Source organism: Talpa europaea (assembly GCF_964194135.1).
Source record: "Talpa europaea genome assembly, chromosome: 2".
In the NCBI taxonomy this organism is placed as follows: Eukaryota; Metazoa; Chordata; class Mammalia; order Eulipotyphla; family Talpidae; genus Talpa; species Talpa europaea.
In genome coordinates this window covers 93,197,828-93,213,810 of record NC_140068.1, presented here as the reverse complement: position 1 = coordinate 93,213,810, position 15,983 = coordinate 93,197,828, and the positions used below count along the sequence as shown (strand labels likewise).

General features: G+C 48.9%; 1 protein-coding gene across 2 annotated transcripts in view; it reads right to left on the bottom strand.

The window, feature by feature from the left end:
• Positions 1-15,983, bottom strand: part of MDGA1 (MAM domain containing glycosylphosphatidylinositol anchor 1) — a gene marked incomplete at its 5' end in the record, with an annotated part of 55,483 nt that overhangs the window by 19,375 nt on the left and 20,125 nt on the right. For both annotated transcript variants that reach the window (XM_084228146.1, XM_084228147.1), the window contains 2 exons: positions 297-471; positions 5,535-5,674. In XM_084228146.1, coding sequence (XP_084084272.1) covers positions 297-471; positions 5,535-5,674 — 315 coding nt within the window. The remainder of the gene's footprint in view (positions 1-296; positions 472-5,534; positions 5,675-15,983) is intronic.

Below are 15,983 nucleotides of genomic sequence, written 5' to 3'. Positions count from 1 at the left end.
CCATCAGGAGACCTGTGGGTGAGCAAGTCTCCATGCCTTGTTACCTCAGTTTCTTCATCTGTGGAATGGGTGTAATCCTGCCCTGCTCTCCCTAACACTTCAGAGGGATGTAGCCAGGTTCACAGAGAACCATGTGAGAGACATAGCAGAGATGCCTTTCTAGTTCTGAAGAGCTTCTACAGATGTCTTCTACCAAGGTGCTGCTTCTGCATCTTCCCCTCAACTCCTCCTTCACTACCTAACCCCTTGGGGGCCAATGCCAGACCCGGGAATGGACTGGATGGGCCAGGACTCACACTGCACGTCCACGCGGATGGACTTGATGGCGGGCACACCCACGCCGTTCTCCGCTTTGCAGTAGTAGCGGCCGCCCTGCGTGCGCGCGATGCGCTCGATGCGCAGCGTCTCGTTGAACACAGAGGTCTCCTGGAACTTGTCCGAGGCGCTGCCCGCCGTCTTGGTCCACCGCACCTGGCCCCGGGCGGGGCAGAATCAGACACTGCGTGAGGGCGGGGCCTCCAGGGTGAAGGCCCTGCATCTGTCTCTGCCCCATACTCTTTTCACTCTTTGTGTGGGGGGCACACAAAGGCCTAGGAAGCTAAGCCGAAGGTTAGCTAGATGGTGTAGGAGGCTCGGTGAAGGTTGCATAGATGGTCTAGGAGGCTCGGTGAAGAGCCTGGGGAATCTGGGGTCAGATGGAAAGGGCTTTAAAGTATGTGCAGTGGTTGGATGGTGGGTGGTTGGGCAAGCCACCTAATTTCTTCTGTCTTCCTTTCCTCCTCTGTAAAATGTTTGCCCTGCTCCGAGGGTTACTAGTAAATGAGTATATACTTAGCGCCTGGAAGACTAACTTAATATAGTTGTTCTATCATTCCACTTACTAGCTTAGGGGACTTGGGTAGGTTATTCATCTCTCAGCTTCAGATTTCTCATGTGTGAAAGAGTCTGTATGGTCGCCAGCCTCCATGATGGTCCCCAGTGATGCCTGCCTCAGGGATCCCTTCCTATTTTCAACCAGGGATGGTCTATGTGACCAGTAGGAGAGGCCAGGTGTGATAGTATGTCACTTCCAAGATCAGATTATAAAAGACTGATATCCATCTTGGTCGCCATCCCCAGTCATTTGCTCTGGAGAAAGCCAGCTGTAGCCCTGTGAAGAAGCCCACCTATGAAGGGACAGAAGCCTCGGGCAGCAGCCAGGGGAGTTAGCTTGGAAGTGGAGCCTTCAGTCCTAGTCAGTCCTCAGATGACCGCAGCCTCTTGAGAGACCCTGAGCCAGAACTAGCCAGGCAAGTGGCTCCTAGATTCCCATCCTGCAGGAACTGTGAGATAACAAGGGTTTTTTTTTTTTTTTTTTTTAAGTCCCTACGTTTTTGGAGTATTTATTATGCAGCAATAGAATACTAACATATTGGAAACTCCCCTGGTGGTGCAAAGGGTTAAGTGTCAGCACTATGAAGCTATCCACAACTACTGCAGCACAGGTTCTATCTCTGGCCAGGGAGGTGACTCACATGGTGCAGCAGACCTCTCCTGTCTCACCCGCTGCTCCCCTCAGCAGTGTATTTTAGTCAATCTGCATGATCTGTTCCCCACTCTATCTCTGGTAAATCCTCTTACCCCCCCCTCCGCACCTCTGGCCTGTACCCCAGTTCTTGTATGCATAAATAAATAAATCTTTTAAAAAAAGGAAAACTAACATATCATAATATCCACTTTGCAGGTTATTGTGAGGTTTAGAAAGAAAGCACGTATGTGTGGTGCCTGGTGTACATTATTCTCTTAAATTTCTGTTATTATTAGTACTGCCTTGGAGAATGGGAAAAGATGAAGGGTCACACAGAAACTGCAGCTACTGCCTGAAGTACCAGAGGTCTAAGAAGATTGGTTCCAGATAATATCTTAAGGATTAGGGCAGGGGACCTTCCCATCTTAAAGTTGGTCAGTGTTGCTTAGTACGGAGACAGGGCAAGGGCCCTGATCCCAGTGAACAGATCGAGTTATAGGTCATAAAAACAACAAGATTGGGGAGAAGTGGGTGAAAGGGCAAACTTTTGGTGCAGGGAGGGGTCACTGCAGGCCACAGTGTCGCTACTCATCACCTCCCCACCTAGAGACTACAAGACTTTGGGAAGGCTACAGGCAGTTTCAGGCAATCACACTTAGGTCAGAAGGTGTTCTGGAGAGAGAACAGGCCAGAAAAATTTCATTTTCTTTTTGTAGTTGACATTTTGTAGGTTGCTGTGACTTGTCTAGATGAGGTAAGTTTATGTACTGCTTAGGACCTGGTTTGCTTTATATCCTGGTTCATGGCTTTCTCAGTTCTACAAAATTCTCAGCTCTTATCTCTAAATTGCTCTCTAAGTCATCTCTAGTCTGTCCTCGCAGCATGCCTAAGTTTATGTTGTAGTTTCTCATTCTGACCTCCCTCCCACCTTCTTGTTCAGTTTTCCATCTCTTTGTCTTCTCCAATGCATTGTGGCCAATTTCCTCATATCCATCATCCTGTTCAGTAATTTTCTCTTTAGCTATCACTATAGTATTGAAGTCAAATTTTTCAAACCACTGTATTATTTTTATTTATAGGATTTCTAATTGCTTTTTTCCATAGCTAACTGATCAGGTTTTAACTGTCTTACAGATTCTGTTCCTTCCATTATCTCTTTAAATATTGTAAATATAGTTATTTTATTTTATTTTTTAAAGATTTATTTATTTATGCATACAAGAACTGGGATACAGGCCAGAGGTGTGTTGGTGGGGGGGTGAGAGGATTTACCAGAGACAGAGTGGGGAACAGAGCAGGCAGATCAACTGAAATACATTGCTGAGGGGAGCAGTGTATTCGATCCCTGGCCGGCTGGGGATCGAACTCGTGCTGCAGTGGCTGTTGATAGCTTCATAGGTTGTGCCTTAACCGCTTGTGCCACCAGGGAGGCCCAACATAGTTATTTTAAAGATACTGTCAAGTTGCTCTGTCATCTCTGCTGTCTCAGATATTAATTGTGTGATTATTTACATCAAGGAACTGACTCTCCTGGTATTCTATTTTTAAATGTGTTTTAAATTTTTTACTCCACTGGTTTGTAATAAGTGGGAATTATCTTTCACGGAAGTCCCACTTGGGCCCTTAAAGGTCTGTCTGTGGTATAGTTTTATGATTGTCGATGCCCAAAATATGTAGGTTCACAGATTCCAATCAGATTTTATACTAGTTTCTTATGTTAGGGTTTCTTCACCCCTTGGACAGTGCAAGACAGAGACAGGCTTGGGATCAAGCTCTGTCTCAGATGACTGCACCCACATCCCGAAGTAGAGAGTCCACACCCTGCTGTGTTTCTGGGTTGTAGAACAAAGATCTTCTAGTTCCAATTCATAGGTGGTACCACTCTTGTTGAACTTATGGCTTTAGGTAGTTCCAGACATGAATAAACTGGTGGCCTCTACTCATACCTTTCCCCAACATGTGTCTTAACACCACTATCCCTGAGGTGAGAATGCAGCCCAAGTCCCTCCTAGGACCAAGTTCCTCAATTGCCCTAGCTCTGAATTCCTTCTTTGTTTAGGCCCCTAAAAAGAGATCTCCTCTTTCTTGCTATTTGTTTGGATTGGGGATTCTATGCCCACTCAGTCCCCAATCCTGACCACAGCGTGATCCATCAGACAGTATTCCCTCTTCCCTACTAGACCAGATGCTCTGTAGATACAGAAACTGAAGCTATGTCCTGAGGGGCCATAGAAGGACATGGCACTAGCAGGTGCTCGATAAATATTTGTTGTGGTGAAATGAGCAAAAAAAGGAGCTAGAGACCAATTTAGGAGAGGTATGCAACAATGCCAAAAGCAGGGGTAAACTGGGTATACTTGGGCAAGTTCAACTGGGGCACAGGGTATGTGGAAGAGAGTAGTGGGAGACCACACAGGAAAAGCAGGGAGGGGCTGGATGGTGGGCATCTTCCCTTCCATCCCTGGGAGCCTGAACTGGATCTGGTAAGCAATGGAGAGCTATGAAGGCTTCTGAGCAAGGGAGTGAGATGACACAGCAGGTTTGGGATGGTAACTCCAGAGAAGGGTGCAGGAATGGCCTGGAAGGGAGATGTGGGGGAATGGGAGGCCAGTTAGAGCCCACTGTCATGGTTCAAAGGACAGCACTGAAGGGAAATGAAGAATAGAGAGGAGAAGACGTATGTAAGAGACATAAAAAGAGAGGCCTGCGAGGCTGGCTCAGTGTGGGGAATGAGGATCCAATATGAAACGAAAGGCTTGAACCTAGTTAACAAGTGAAACAATGGAAATAGAAAAAAGTATGTGCGTTTGCACAGTCACAGCCACGACACACACGCAACGGCCACAATAACAGCTAACACACATGCAAGGTACACAAGGGGACACACCAAGAGAGCCAGTGCAGCCTGAGAGAGAGAGGGCCCAGCTGCCTCCCCGGTGCAAGGGAAGACTGGCCGCAGTAGCCACACTGACACTGGCCGCAGTAGACACGAGCCTGAAGGCCTGCGGTGCTGTTTCACTTCTAAACAAACCTTTGAGAAGGAGTGAGTGGTGATAATAGTTTCAGGTGGAAAGAATCTCTAGGGACTTCCTTGTCCATCTGCTCAACTCAACTCTAATCTTACTAAGGTCCTCCCTCCCCGAAATTATCCCTAAAAAGGACCTCCCGTTTCACTGTGTTTCCCAGGATCGTATTGAAACCTCTTCTGCTGCTACTGAAGATCATAGTCACTCACCAAAAAATTCTATCCACCCTGCAGGCCCCGCTACCTGTCTCCTCGCCTCAGCATTCAGTGATAACCTGCCAACACTTCCTGCCTGGACCTCACACTTGGTCTGGGACAAAATTTGCCTTGCATTTCCAGATAAGTCACCATGTGTTGCTTTCCAGTCACTGTCAGTCTTTTAACTCTAAGAGTGTGGGGCTTGCCTACCAGAAATAGAGATTGGATTCTCTCTTTGATAACCCCTGGAGCGCTCAAGCCAATGTTAGAAATGCTGGGAGGAAGTGTCCTCAGCTACAGAGAACACGGGTTCTAGATTCAAATTCTGCTCCTCCCTTTCAGGAGCCATTGACCTTGGGCGTCTGCCCAACCTCCCTGTGCTCTGACTTCCTCTGCTGTAAAATGGGGGCACTAATGCCCCTTCACAGCATGGATGTGAGGACCCAAAGAGGAAAAATAGAGAAAGCACCTAGCAGAGTGTTTGGCACACAGGCCACCCTCAAACTTTGGTTGACTCTGCATCTGAAGGTGTTTCTGCTCACCAGAGACATGGAATGGAGAATTGAACAAGCGACATTCAATTTTTCCCCTCGGCTGTCAATGTTTTCAGGTGAGTGAGCCCACAGCCTTCAGCCCTTCTCCACAGAGTTTATTTTCCAGCTATTTCCCCAGATCATCTCCTGTCTTCTGTTTACTGGCTGCTGTCAGCTCGAGTCCCCAGCAACTCAAGCTCATGTCCCAGTGTGGGGGTGGGGCATGCAGCACCAAGGACAGGAGGGCCCAGCAAGGCCAGATGGGACCTACCTGGGGCCGAGGGTGCCCGGTGACAAGGCACTGCAGCACGAGGGTGTCCCCCTCCCGGATGGTGTAGACACGCTCACTGATGTTGTCCTCTTTCACCACACACGCCTGGCCTGCGTGCACGATCTGCGCCTGGGCTGGAGCTGGGGGAGAGAGAGGAGGTTTAAGCAAGAGACAGCAGTGTCGGAGGTGGGGCTCAGTGCCTCCTAAGTGTACTGGGGAAGGGTCAACCCAGGCCTCCCACGCCATTCTAGAGGCCTGACCCCACTGAGTTCAGGAACGCCTCTCCCAGACCCCCAAGCCGGAACGAGAAGGGTCAGGGATTCGGGGAAGGGGCAATTCCTCCCCACCCCACGCGCCTTGCAAGACGTCTGTGCTCTTCACTGGGCTGGTGAGGTGAAGGCTTTTTGTAATTTGTGCAGATTGGTATTCACTCAATGGGCATCATGTCATGGCAGCCCCCTGTGGGTGGGGCTGCTGGTACCCGACCCAGGTCCCTGTATGTGACAGGTCTATCCACCAACCCACCCCACCCCCAGCTGCTGGGAATGTTAGCTGCTAGGGACACAGAGTTCATCTTCTCCAGGAAATCACCCTTAGCTGGTGGGGACTGCCTGGGCCAGAAATGCCTTATAGTTTACCCTCTTCCCCAATGCTCGCATGCACACACACACACACACACACACCCCAATGACTGGTGGACACAGACCCCAGACCTCAAGATGGGATGACTGTGGAGCTATTCGTACTCCAGAGGCCCGGTGGGAACAGGCTGAGGCTAAATTGGTTGAACCACACTTTGCCGGGTTGTTTCCATCATCTCCTGAGAGCATTTTCTCAGCAATCACTTGCCTGAACCAACACCCCCTGCTCCCCACCCACCACCATCTCTGCTCTACTTTTAGGGAATCTAACCTCAGATCCCCGCTGATCACCACAGATACACCGTCCCCTCAAAGGCCTGCTACTTTCCCCCCCTTGCTTCTTGAGGCTGTGCAAGCCTCCTCTCCAAGGGAAGGAAGTTCTTACAGGAACCTAGAAGCTCTTAATATACTGTGGCTCCTTTCTGGACAGGACGGGGGCACTGGGGCTAGGATGTGACTCAGGGGGACCAAAGGAAAATGACTGAACTGGAAAAGTTCGCAGCTCTTCCCTCATGTCTATCACCACTGTCTTAAGGGCAAGTCAGCCCCGAGCTCACCAAAGCTGGGGCTCTGGGAAAGAGGGTAAGACCCTCAAATTCACATTTGTCTGAAGGTGGAGAGAGTGGAGTTGGGAGTACTGATCCAGGGCATAAGGGACAAAAGCAATTGAAAACATTCTTTGTCCTCAAGAGGCACACAGAGATGAGACAACAACTATACATTAAATGTACAACTTCCTCCAGGAAGCATTCCATGATTGACCTGTACCCTCATCCTTCTGTAACCATGGCTTCTCTTACACAACAACAAAGCATCAGATCTTGTGGCTATCAAATTCAGGATTCCTGTCTTTTCACTTACCAGGCTGTAAGCTTCATCTAGGTATCTCCAGCATAGGGCCTCGAATGCCACAGGCATTCAGTAAATGTTAGATGGATGAATTTACAAGAATATCTCATGGGGAAGGTCCTAAGCATCATAAGACAGATCCTAGGAGGTTAGAGGAGAGAGACAACCCCATCACAGAAGGAAGAATCACAGAAGGCTCTATGGAAGAGGCAGCTTTCAAAACAGACCTTAGTGCAAACTTCATGTTAATTGCCAGAGCGGAATCCTAGATTGTATATTACCTGGGGTAAACCTTTGGGCCTTCTTTTTCTCATCTCTAAAGGAAGAGAATGCTACCAGCGCTGAGAACTCACGGGGTGCATGTGGCAATGACCCAAGATAAATGAAAAGTGCTTTGTAGAACTCTAGTGTGTTCCACAGATGCCACAGTAGCACCTTAATAACATCTCTCCCACCAACGCTGAAGGGGCAGATGTGAACTAAGTGCAGAGGTGGGTCCATAGAGGCAGCCCCGCTGCAGGCCATAAAGCTCATGGGACAGTAATTGGGAGTGACAGAGGCCATGGTAAACCACGAAAGTCTGCAAACAACAGCAGGTTCTGCAAACAGTGCTGACTCCACCATCCCAGAGTCTGATTGTCCAGGTGACCATCCTGCTTACCTGTGGCCACAGAGAAATGATCGTAGGCTAGTGGTCAGGGGCAAGTTGCCTGACTTTGAGCAAGTCAGATTTCCATGGGCCTCAGTTTCTTTACATGAGAGAGGAGGTGGATTTGGTGAACTCTGAGATCTTTTTCAACTGACACTTTCTATGAATTTTGTAATCAGGGTATAGTTTCTAAATAAGAAGCATCTAAGAATCTGGGGGAATGGGTCTGAAACTGTCACACCCTGAATGAAAATACACCAGTATCACCACGACGTGCAAGAGAGAGCCGTCTGTCCCAGCCGTCTGTCCTAGGACCTGGGAAATCTCATCATGAAGCAACCCACCAAAGCATGACGTGCATGCCAGCCACTGATGAGACCATAATGTCTGCAAGAGGCCTGAGGTGCCTCTTGACAAGGAAGATATTGATTTAACAGGCTCCAATGGAAAATAAACTGTAATCTTGGATACTGTGACTTGCCTGTGGCCAGGCAGTGTTGTAAGGGCAAGCTTTGGTGACGATAAAGAATATTGAAAAAGAGCTGGATTTTCTTAGGGTCCAGCCAACATAGGTCAGAAAATACAGGGCTTTGTCAGTTGACAGAAGGCCTCTGGCCACCTGACAGTGTATTTCCTCTATGGAGACAGAGGTGGAGCCCTTCACAAATTTGGATGTGATCATCATCATATGGATGACGACACCATTAAAACTATCCAACTCCTTTTGATGTCGTTAACTGGTGGCCAAGGGGTTAAGACATAACCTATGAAGCTATCCACAGCCACTTCAGTATGAGTTCGATCCCTGGCCAGGGAGCTATCCACAGGGCACAGCAGACCTCTCCTGTCTTGTCCACTGCTCCCTTCAGCAGTGTATTTCAGTCAATCCGCTTGTTCTGTTCCCCACTCTGTCTCTGGTGAATTCCCCCATCCCCCCACACCTCTGGCCTATACCCCAGTTCTTGTATACATAAATAAATAAATCTTTAAAAAAAAAAGACTCTTTAAAATGGTAGAACTGCTTTGGGACAGATTTGGGCAGGAGCTACTGGACAAAACAAATGTCTCTACCCTGTGACCCAGCAATTCCACTCTTGGTTATGTACCCAGCAGAAATGAGTGCTATCACCACCAAACAGTAGGTCCCAGAATATTCATTGCAGCTGTATTTGTATAGCTAAAAGCAAGAGGCATCAAGAGTAGCAGAGGCAAAAAATTCTGGTATCTTCCCACAGTGGAATATTACACAGAAATTTTTAAAAATGAGCTACTACTGATAGACACAGTGAGGCTGTCAAATCTCCAGGCACAATTTGAGTGAAAGAACTCAGAAACAAAAAAGTAAATAGTACGTGCTTTCGTGTATTTGCAATTCAAAACTGGATAAAAACAGCTTTACAGTAACAGAGATCCAAGCAGCAGTTGCCCTTGATGGCTTCAGCAGCACAAACACTAAAACTGGAACGGAGAGCATTAGCATGCCCCTGCGCATGGGTGGCATGGAAATTCATGACATGTTCCATATTTTTAAAATCACAAGTAAAAACAAATAACAAGCAGCGTTTGCCCTTGGGTGGGGGAAGGGGTGGGAGATTATTTGCTGGGCACAAATGAACTTTCTGGGGAGAAGGTGGGACCCCTTCCAGTGGAATGAAAATGTTCTACATCTTAAACTGGGCAGCAGTGATGTGGATGGATGGACATGCATCATGTTATTTACTTAAGAGTTTATAATGTCTAAGTTAAATTTCAATTTTTTTAAAAGAAATGCCTTTGACCTTGTTTATGGGGTGATCCTATTTCTGCTGGTGACACAAACCATTACAAGTCTCCACTCCCTTTACTCCAACTCCTCCTTGAAAAGTCACTCCCTGTGCTGACTCCTAGGTGTAGATTTTCCTCCTGGAGGGAGGACTGGCCCCCTCACTTGGTATTTCAGCTTGCCCACCATCCTCTGATGAGTTCCCTTATCTTGAGTCAGTCTCCCCAACTCTGCTCACCCTAGAAGGGCTAGAACCATGAACCAATGGAGACCCTATGAAGTCACAGGCACCCACATAACCTCAACCTCCAGTTCTGCACACCCCAGGAAGGCAGTGCCAGCGGCAACATCCTCTGTTTCCAAAGGCAACCAGGCCAGGGTGTGTGTCAAGAGGCTCCATGACATAATCCCTTCATTCAGTGGGTCAAACAACAAATGCTTCGAGCCAGTCACTGTGCTGGGTGCTGGAGAGACTGTCATGGAAAGCAAACAAGGGCAGCTCTGAAAGAGCATTGTTGGGGAGACAGACAGAAAACAAGGAAGCAGAAATGAACAAGATGGTTTCAGAGTGTGGTGAGCGCTATGACGACTCTAAAGCAGGCGATGTGACCAGGAACAGTGGGCAGAGGAGAGATCTGCTTTGGAGGGATGGAAAGAGCAGGGCAGAGTAGTCTCACATCTAGGACTAATTCCTGGCGCTAATCACCCACCCTGCTAGCTGGGTGATTTGGGCAAGTTACTTAACTTCTCTGAGTATCTCAGCCTCTTGTAAAGTGGGAATAATGACGCCTTCTCCCAGGGCTGGTATGAGAGTTTAATACAGTATTTGTAAAACATATGGTCAAGCAGTATGTGCTCCCTCAATAAGTGACAGCTCCTGGCATGATTAAATGGAAGCAGGATTTGGGGACAGGAGACCACCCTCTGAAGTTCCCTCTATGTCCCAGGGATAGAGTTGTTCAAAGCAAATATTAAACCCGGTAGGGATATTTCATGAATATATTCAAAATTTATGTTGAGGGCTGTGCAGGGCTTTGGGGAATGGGAAAACAGGACAAGAGGGATGGAGACCTTTCCTGACCTTCCCTCTTCCCACACTAGCACACTCAGCTTTCAGCAAGTTACTTTGTGACTTTCAGCAAGCTACTTAAGCCTTAGCTTTCTCATTTGTAAAATGGGGTTGTGTGAGGAATAAATAGGTAAACGCACATCAAGTGTTTAAAACAGCATCTGGTACATGGTCCTTAGTCTAAACAGCCAGCATATTATCCTATAAATAATCCTGCCCTCCTCTCAAGAACCCCTTTTCCAGGAGCCTGCAAACACTTTGCATGGAAGGACACTGCCTTAGCTGCCACAGATGATGAGAGTTGGTCCATTCCTGGGGTGCAGCTTATTTCCAGGCTCCTCCCCTCAGTTCTGAAAGGCAGAAGGGCAAGTTGTATTTAGTCTCCTTGAGCAATCAAGGAAACAGTTCCAGAGAAGAGAATGCCCTGCCCAAGTCACTCCCTGAGACAGGACACTAGCAGAGTTGGGACTCGAACCCAGGTCTTCCACCTGCTAGCCTAGGATGCTGTGCACTGCCCAGTCCTCCACAGACTTCCCACCCCTGCCTGTGTCACCAGAGGAGCCTGCTGGAATGCATAGCCCCAGGTCTATACGAACGCACAGGTTCTGGCTCTTCAGGGCCTCAGCGTCTGTAACAAGGAATTTCAGGGGCACAGCTAGACTTTAACATCTATGCCTGACACCACCCTGGGGGACAGTGAAAAGGACAGGGGTGGCAGCCAAGTATGTTTCCCTGCCTCTGGTCTGTGGGACCTCCTGTTTCACTCTTCAGAGTTCAACAAACCCCACAGATAAGGAAAACCTCTGTGCATAATGTGCATCCACGGTCCATCGCAGAAGACTTTCACTGTCTGATAAGGACACTGCATGTTTCCCCTCTCAGAGACTCAGCACAGAGTATATCATTAAAGACTCTGAAAAGTCCTGCAGAAAACAGGTGACTTGGTTGAATCTAGTACTTTCCAAATTTATTTGACCATAAAACCTTTCTTCCCAGAGTATCTCTTAACATCTTGTAAGGTAGAAGTGCTCTTTTTAAAATGAGTGGAGAATGCTGATCTAAAGCACAGCACAAAACTAACAGCTGTAAGCCATGGAGCACGCCCCCGCCTCTGCCCCTTGGCGGAGAACAGTGGAGCAGCAATGAGAGATGGCACCCTCGGGGCGGCATGCTAACAAGGACAGTCAAGGTAGAAAGTGTCTCTGGCAGAACCAAAGTGCTTCTGGCCTATCAACTCATTCCTTTATTCCCTAAAAAGTGTTCACCCCAAATTGGAGGGGATGGTGGGCACTGCCAGCATCCCTAAAGCCCAGGAAGGGAAGGCACAAATTCTCAAAGACTCATGTTAAGGTGAATTCTCACTAGAATCAAGAAGGGGAATTTCACCAAGAACCCTCATCTTCCCATAAGAGAATTTGCTCCCCAGCTGCCAGCTGAGGGGTAAGGAGGGCTGTTAAGTGCACATGGGGGGGTGGGGAGTCAGTAGGCCATAGAACCACATAAGGCAGGCATTCAGCAAAGTAGATGGAAACCGTGATTAAAAGCTTTGCTTCAGCTTTCCTCCCTGGCCTGCATCTTAAAAGGTGAATCGTGGTGGGGGCTATTGTCCTCTTCCTCCTTCCCAACAGAGCAGAGTGTGGGGTGAGGGGAGGCAAGGAGAGAAAAGAAGGAGGTGCTGCAAGACTTTCCCACCTGAGTGGGGTTACCAGAGGGCAGGAGAAACACCACCCCCCTAACCACCTCCCACAAGTATCACTGTGTTCTGGGCCAGGGGCTATGGAAGCAGGATCTGTGTTCTGGCGGTGGCTTCCCCCAGACAGTCATCCAGCAAATCTTGTGAGTGTGAAGTACTGAGTTTGGAGCTAGGGATCCAGGGAGCTCTGGCACCCAGCCCTGCACCAGGACCACTTACCGTCTAGAAGAGCTGGGTTAAGGACAAGGCCCGTGAAGGCGTGCTGAGAGGAGGGGTTGTGTGCCGAGCTGGAGACCCTGTTATGACTCACATCTCCCCCCACCTCCACCCACATAATACAATCCACCCAATAATACATAATATATTCCTATAACAATAGAGACATATTATAACAACAATTTACTCTGTGCTAGCTTTGGCTTATATCAATTATCTTATTTATTGCTCACAGCAAGCCTGTTACCATTCTTATTTTTCAGATGGAGAAACTGAGGCTCAGCAAGGTTAAGTAAGTTGCCTGAGGACACTCCGCTGGTGTGGAGTGGGTCTGACTCTCACTTGTGTGCAGACCCCCATGTAGGGGGCATGGTGCTCGGGACTCGGGGCTCAAGTGCAGGACCTACATGTCTCTGGGTTGTTGGTTGGGCCAGTCCTGTGCAGCATCCTTAGAGACTATACCTCTCTCGCCCTCCCAGCTCCTGGTCCGCACATGTTTATCGATCCTTTTATGCATGTAATGCAAATGGACACTTAATAATTTAGCAGAGTTAACAGTGCTGAAATATTAACAGGCTTTTCTCTTTTAATTAGCTGATCAGAGAATGGCAGTCGGGGTCTGGGAGGAGACTCTCGGGGCAGATGCCTGGATGGTTCTTCCTGCTACTCCAAGTCTCTCTTGCAGACCGTGGGCCTTTGACCATGGACTGCTCAGGTAAATGAACCCCACCCTTCAGTGCTTTCTGTAGTGGGGTTTGCCCTGCCTTCCCCACAGCCCTCATGGTCTGCAGAGTTAGCTGACATTTGTCGTCCATTCACAGCCAGCTGGGTAGACCTGGTGACTTCTCAGGAGGGCTCTGAGTCTGGGGGATGTGCCATTTCTCTGCCAGGGAAACTAGTTTGACACATTGCCACCCACCCCGCACCATGTCCTCTGGGCTGACCTTAATGCCCGTCATCTTGAGGGGCAGCAGCAGCTCGCTTCTGGGCATTCTCTGAAGTCACGAGACCTAGGTCCAAGGTGCTTCCCTCTCCATCCTCCCTCTCTGGCTACCTGGCCTCCCAACTCTTCAAAGGGCACACATCATTTACTGTTAACTTGCAAGTGAGTCAACGATTCCTTCTGTCACATGGCCTGAGCAGCTCACATGTGCAACGTGATCATGCATTAGGTCAGCACTAGGCTGGGCAGCCCCCAAAGGCACAGCCCTCCCCAGGGAGGAATCTCTGTCCTGCCCTTGCTGGACCATGCTCATGTCTGCTCTCACCACAAGGGTTTTGCTCATCAAAAGCAAACCCATATTCATCCAGGCTCCCTATTGACTGCAAAAATCTGCCCACCTCCCCACCCCCCATCTGAATATGTGTGCGTGTGTGTGTGTGTGTGTGTATGTCTGACCTCTGGGTACAAGGGTGAGATATATATATATATCTGACCTCTGGGTACAAGGGTGATGTCACTGAATATGGAGAGCAGCCATCACTGAAAAGATCAGGGCACAGGCTGCCACCCTGTCACCATGAGTGAGCATAAAATCAGCCGCTGCTTTCATAGACAGATGCAGACCTGATCCGGCTTGCCGAGCCTGCTCTGTTTGCAGGTCCAGGTTCCATTTGCAAAGCCTGGTGCTTCTGGCAGAGCCTGGCATTCTTGATAACCCTCTCTGCTAAGGGTGGCAGCTGGTCCTGGGGAATGTTCGGCATCATGGCACCCACATCCCAGTCTTATCGGAAGGCAAGCAGGTTTTGAAAGTGCCAGAAGATTCTATGCTCATAGAATCTTCACTGGCTATGTATGAAGTCTCAGCTGTATAACCACTTATAAAACTCTGGGATGCTGGGACAGGCCATGGGGGAAAGCCTTCTACTTGAGGACTCTCAGATCCCCTGGTGGGAAGCTATGAAAGGATTTTCTCTCTACTGGACTCCAAAACTCCAGTATCAAAATCCTCAACAATGAGGGCACCTAGCAGGACACTCAGGGAAGAGAGAGCAGAAAGGCATGTGCCTCAAGTTGGGCACTGCTTGATGTAAGACCATGAATGCTGGTCTGAGGGGCCACCCAATGGCATGGGGTAAGGGACAGGAGGTAGGAACTCTGTCACAGAGTGACTATGTGACCTTGGGCAAGTTATTTAACCTCTCAAAACCTCAGTATCTTCATCTGCAGAGTGGGGTTAATACTATAGCCCAGTTCTTAGTGGAAATAAATTCTGAGTTGTGGGCATTATGAAGGAGATCATGCACACTGGGCACATAAGCACAATGACTAAGTACCCAGTAGGTGCTCCAAAAATGTCAATTCCCTTTCCACTTGACAGTATAGCAAAGAACCTTTTGGGAACCTGTCCCAAAGGCCTGCAAGAGGGAAATGTAAAACTGAATGAGGAGGGGGGCGCTTCCTGGTGGCACAAGGGGTTAAGATGCAACCTATGAAGCTATCTGCAGCAACTGCAGCACGAGCTCGATCCCCAGCCAGGGAGCTACCCACATGGCACGGCAGACCTCTCCTGACTCATCCACTGCTCCCCTCAGCAGTGTACTTTGGTCTATCTGCCTGTTCTGCTCCCCACTCTGCCTTTGGCGAATCCTCTCACCCCCCACACCTCTGGCCTGTACCCCAGGTCTTGTGTGCATAAATAAATAAATCTTTAAAAAAAAACTGAATGAGGGGGTCTACTGGGGGGGGGAAGTCTACCAGGAGGGATGGTCAGGAGTTGTAATCCCAAGAAACAAGAACATCAAGATGAGATAAAAGAGTTAACTACAGTGGGGGAAGGTCAGGATGGCAGGAGAGAGGTGCCACCACCCATGAGGATATGGTTTTGAGGAACCCAAGACATGCTGAGGCTACCTGGCTCAGGATGGGGGGCCCAGGGACATGGGGTTACTCAGGTAAAATTTTCCTGCATGGGTCCCAATCACCCAAACCCACCAAGCACTATCAGTCTGGAGACCCAGTTATGGGGGTTCATCTGGCCCCAGGTCCTGTCAGCAGGGCCGACACTATATATAACCCACGCCCCACCTGCCAAGCAAACCTATCAGCCTCAGCCTTTGAGAAGGGCAGAGCTGGATGTGGGTTCTCATCCAGGGTTTGCAGTAATTGCTGTGTGACCTGGGGCAGATCATTTAACTCTCTGGTCGAAAGCCTCCATTTCCTGACTACAAAATGGGCATAAGCGTGCCTCCTATGGCAAGTGTTCACTACAATAAACATGGGCTTCCCCTGAACACGGCAAGTGGTGTCTGGTGGATAATCTAGAAGTGTAGTTAGAAGAAAGCAGAATAAAAACAAACCCACACATCGAGGTGTGCCTGCCATGAATAGGTCCCAGAAGTCTGAGAATTGCAGCTTCCAATGTGGAGCCTGACAGCCCCCTCCCTCCTCAGTGACCTGGTCCCTAGACACCCAAGGCTCAGGTACTGGGGCTCCAGGGCACTTGTGACCAACCCTGGGGAGGAGGGATATCCTGGGTGGGACCCAAAACACACTGCCAGTTCCAGGCCACCAGCCCAGAACGCAGAGCCTACACAGCTATCTGGAGCCAAGGACTGGAGAAAGCAGTG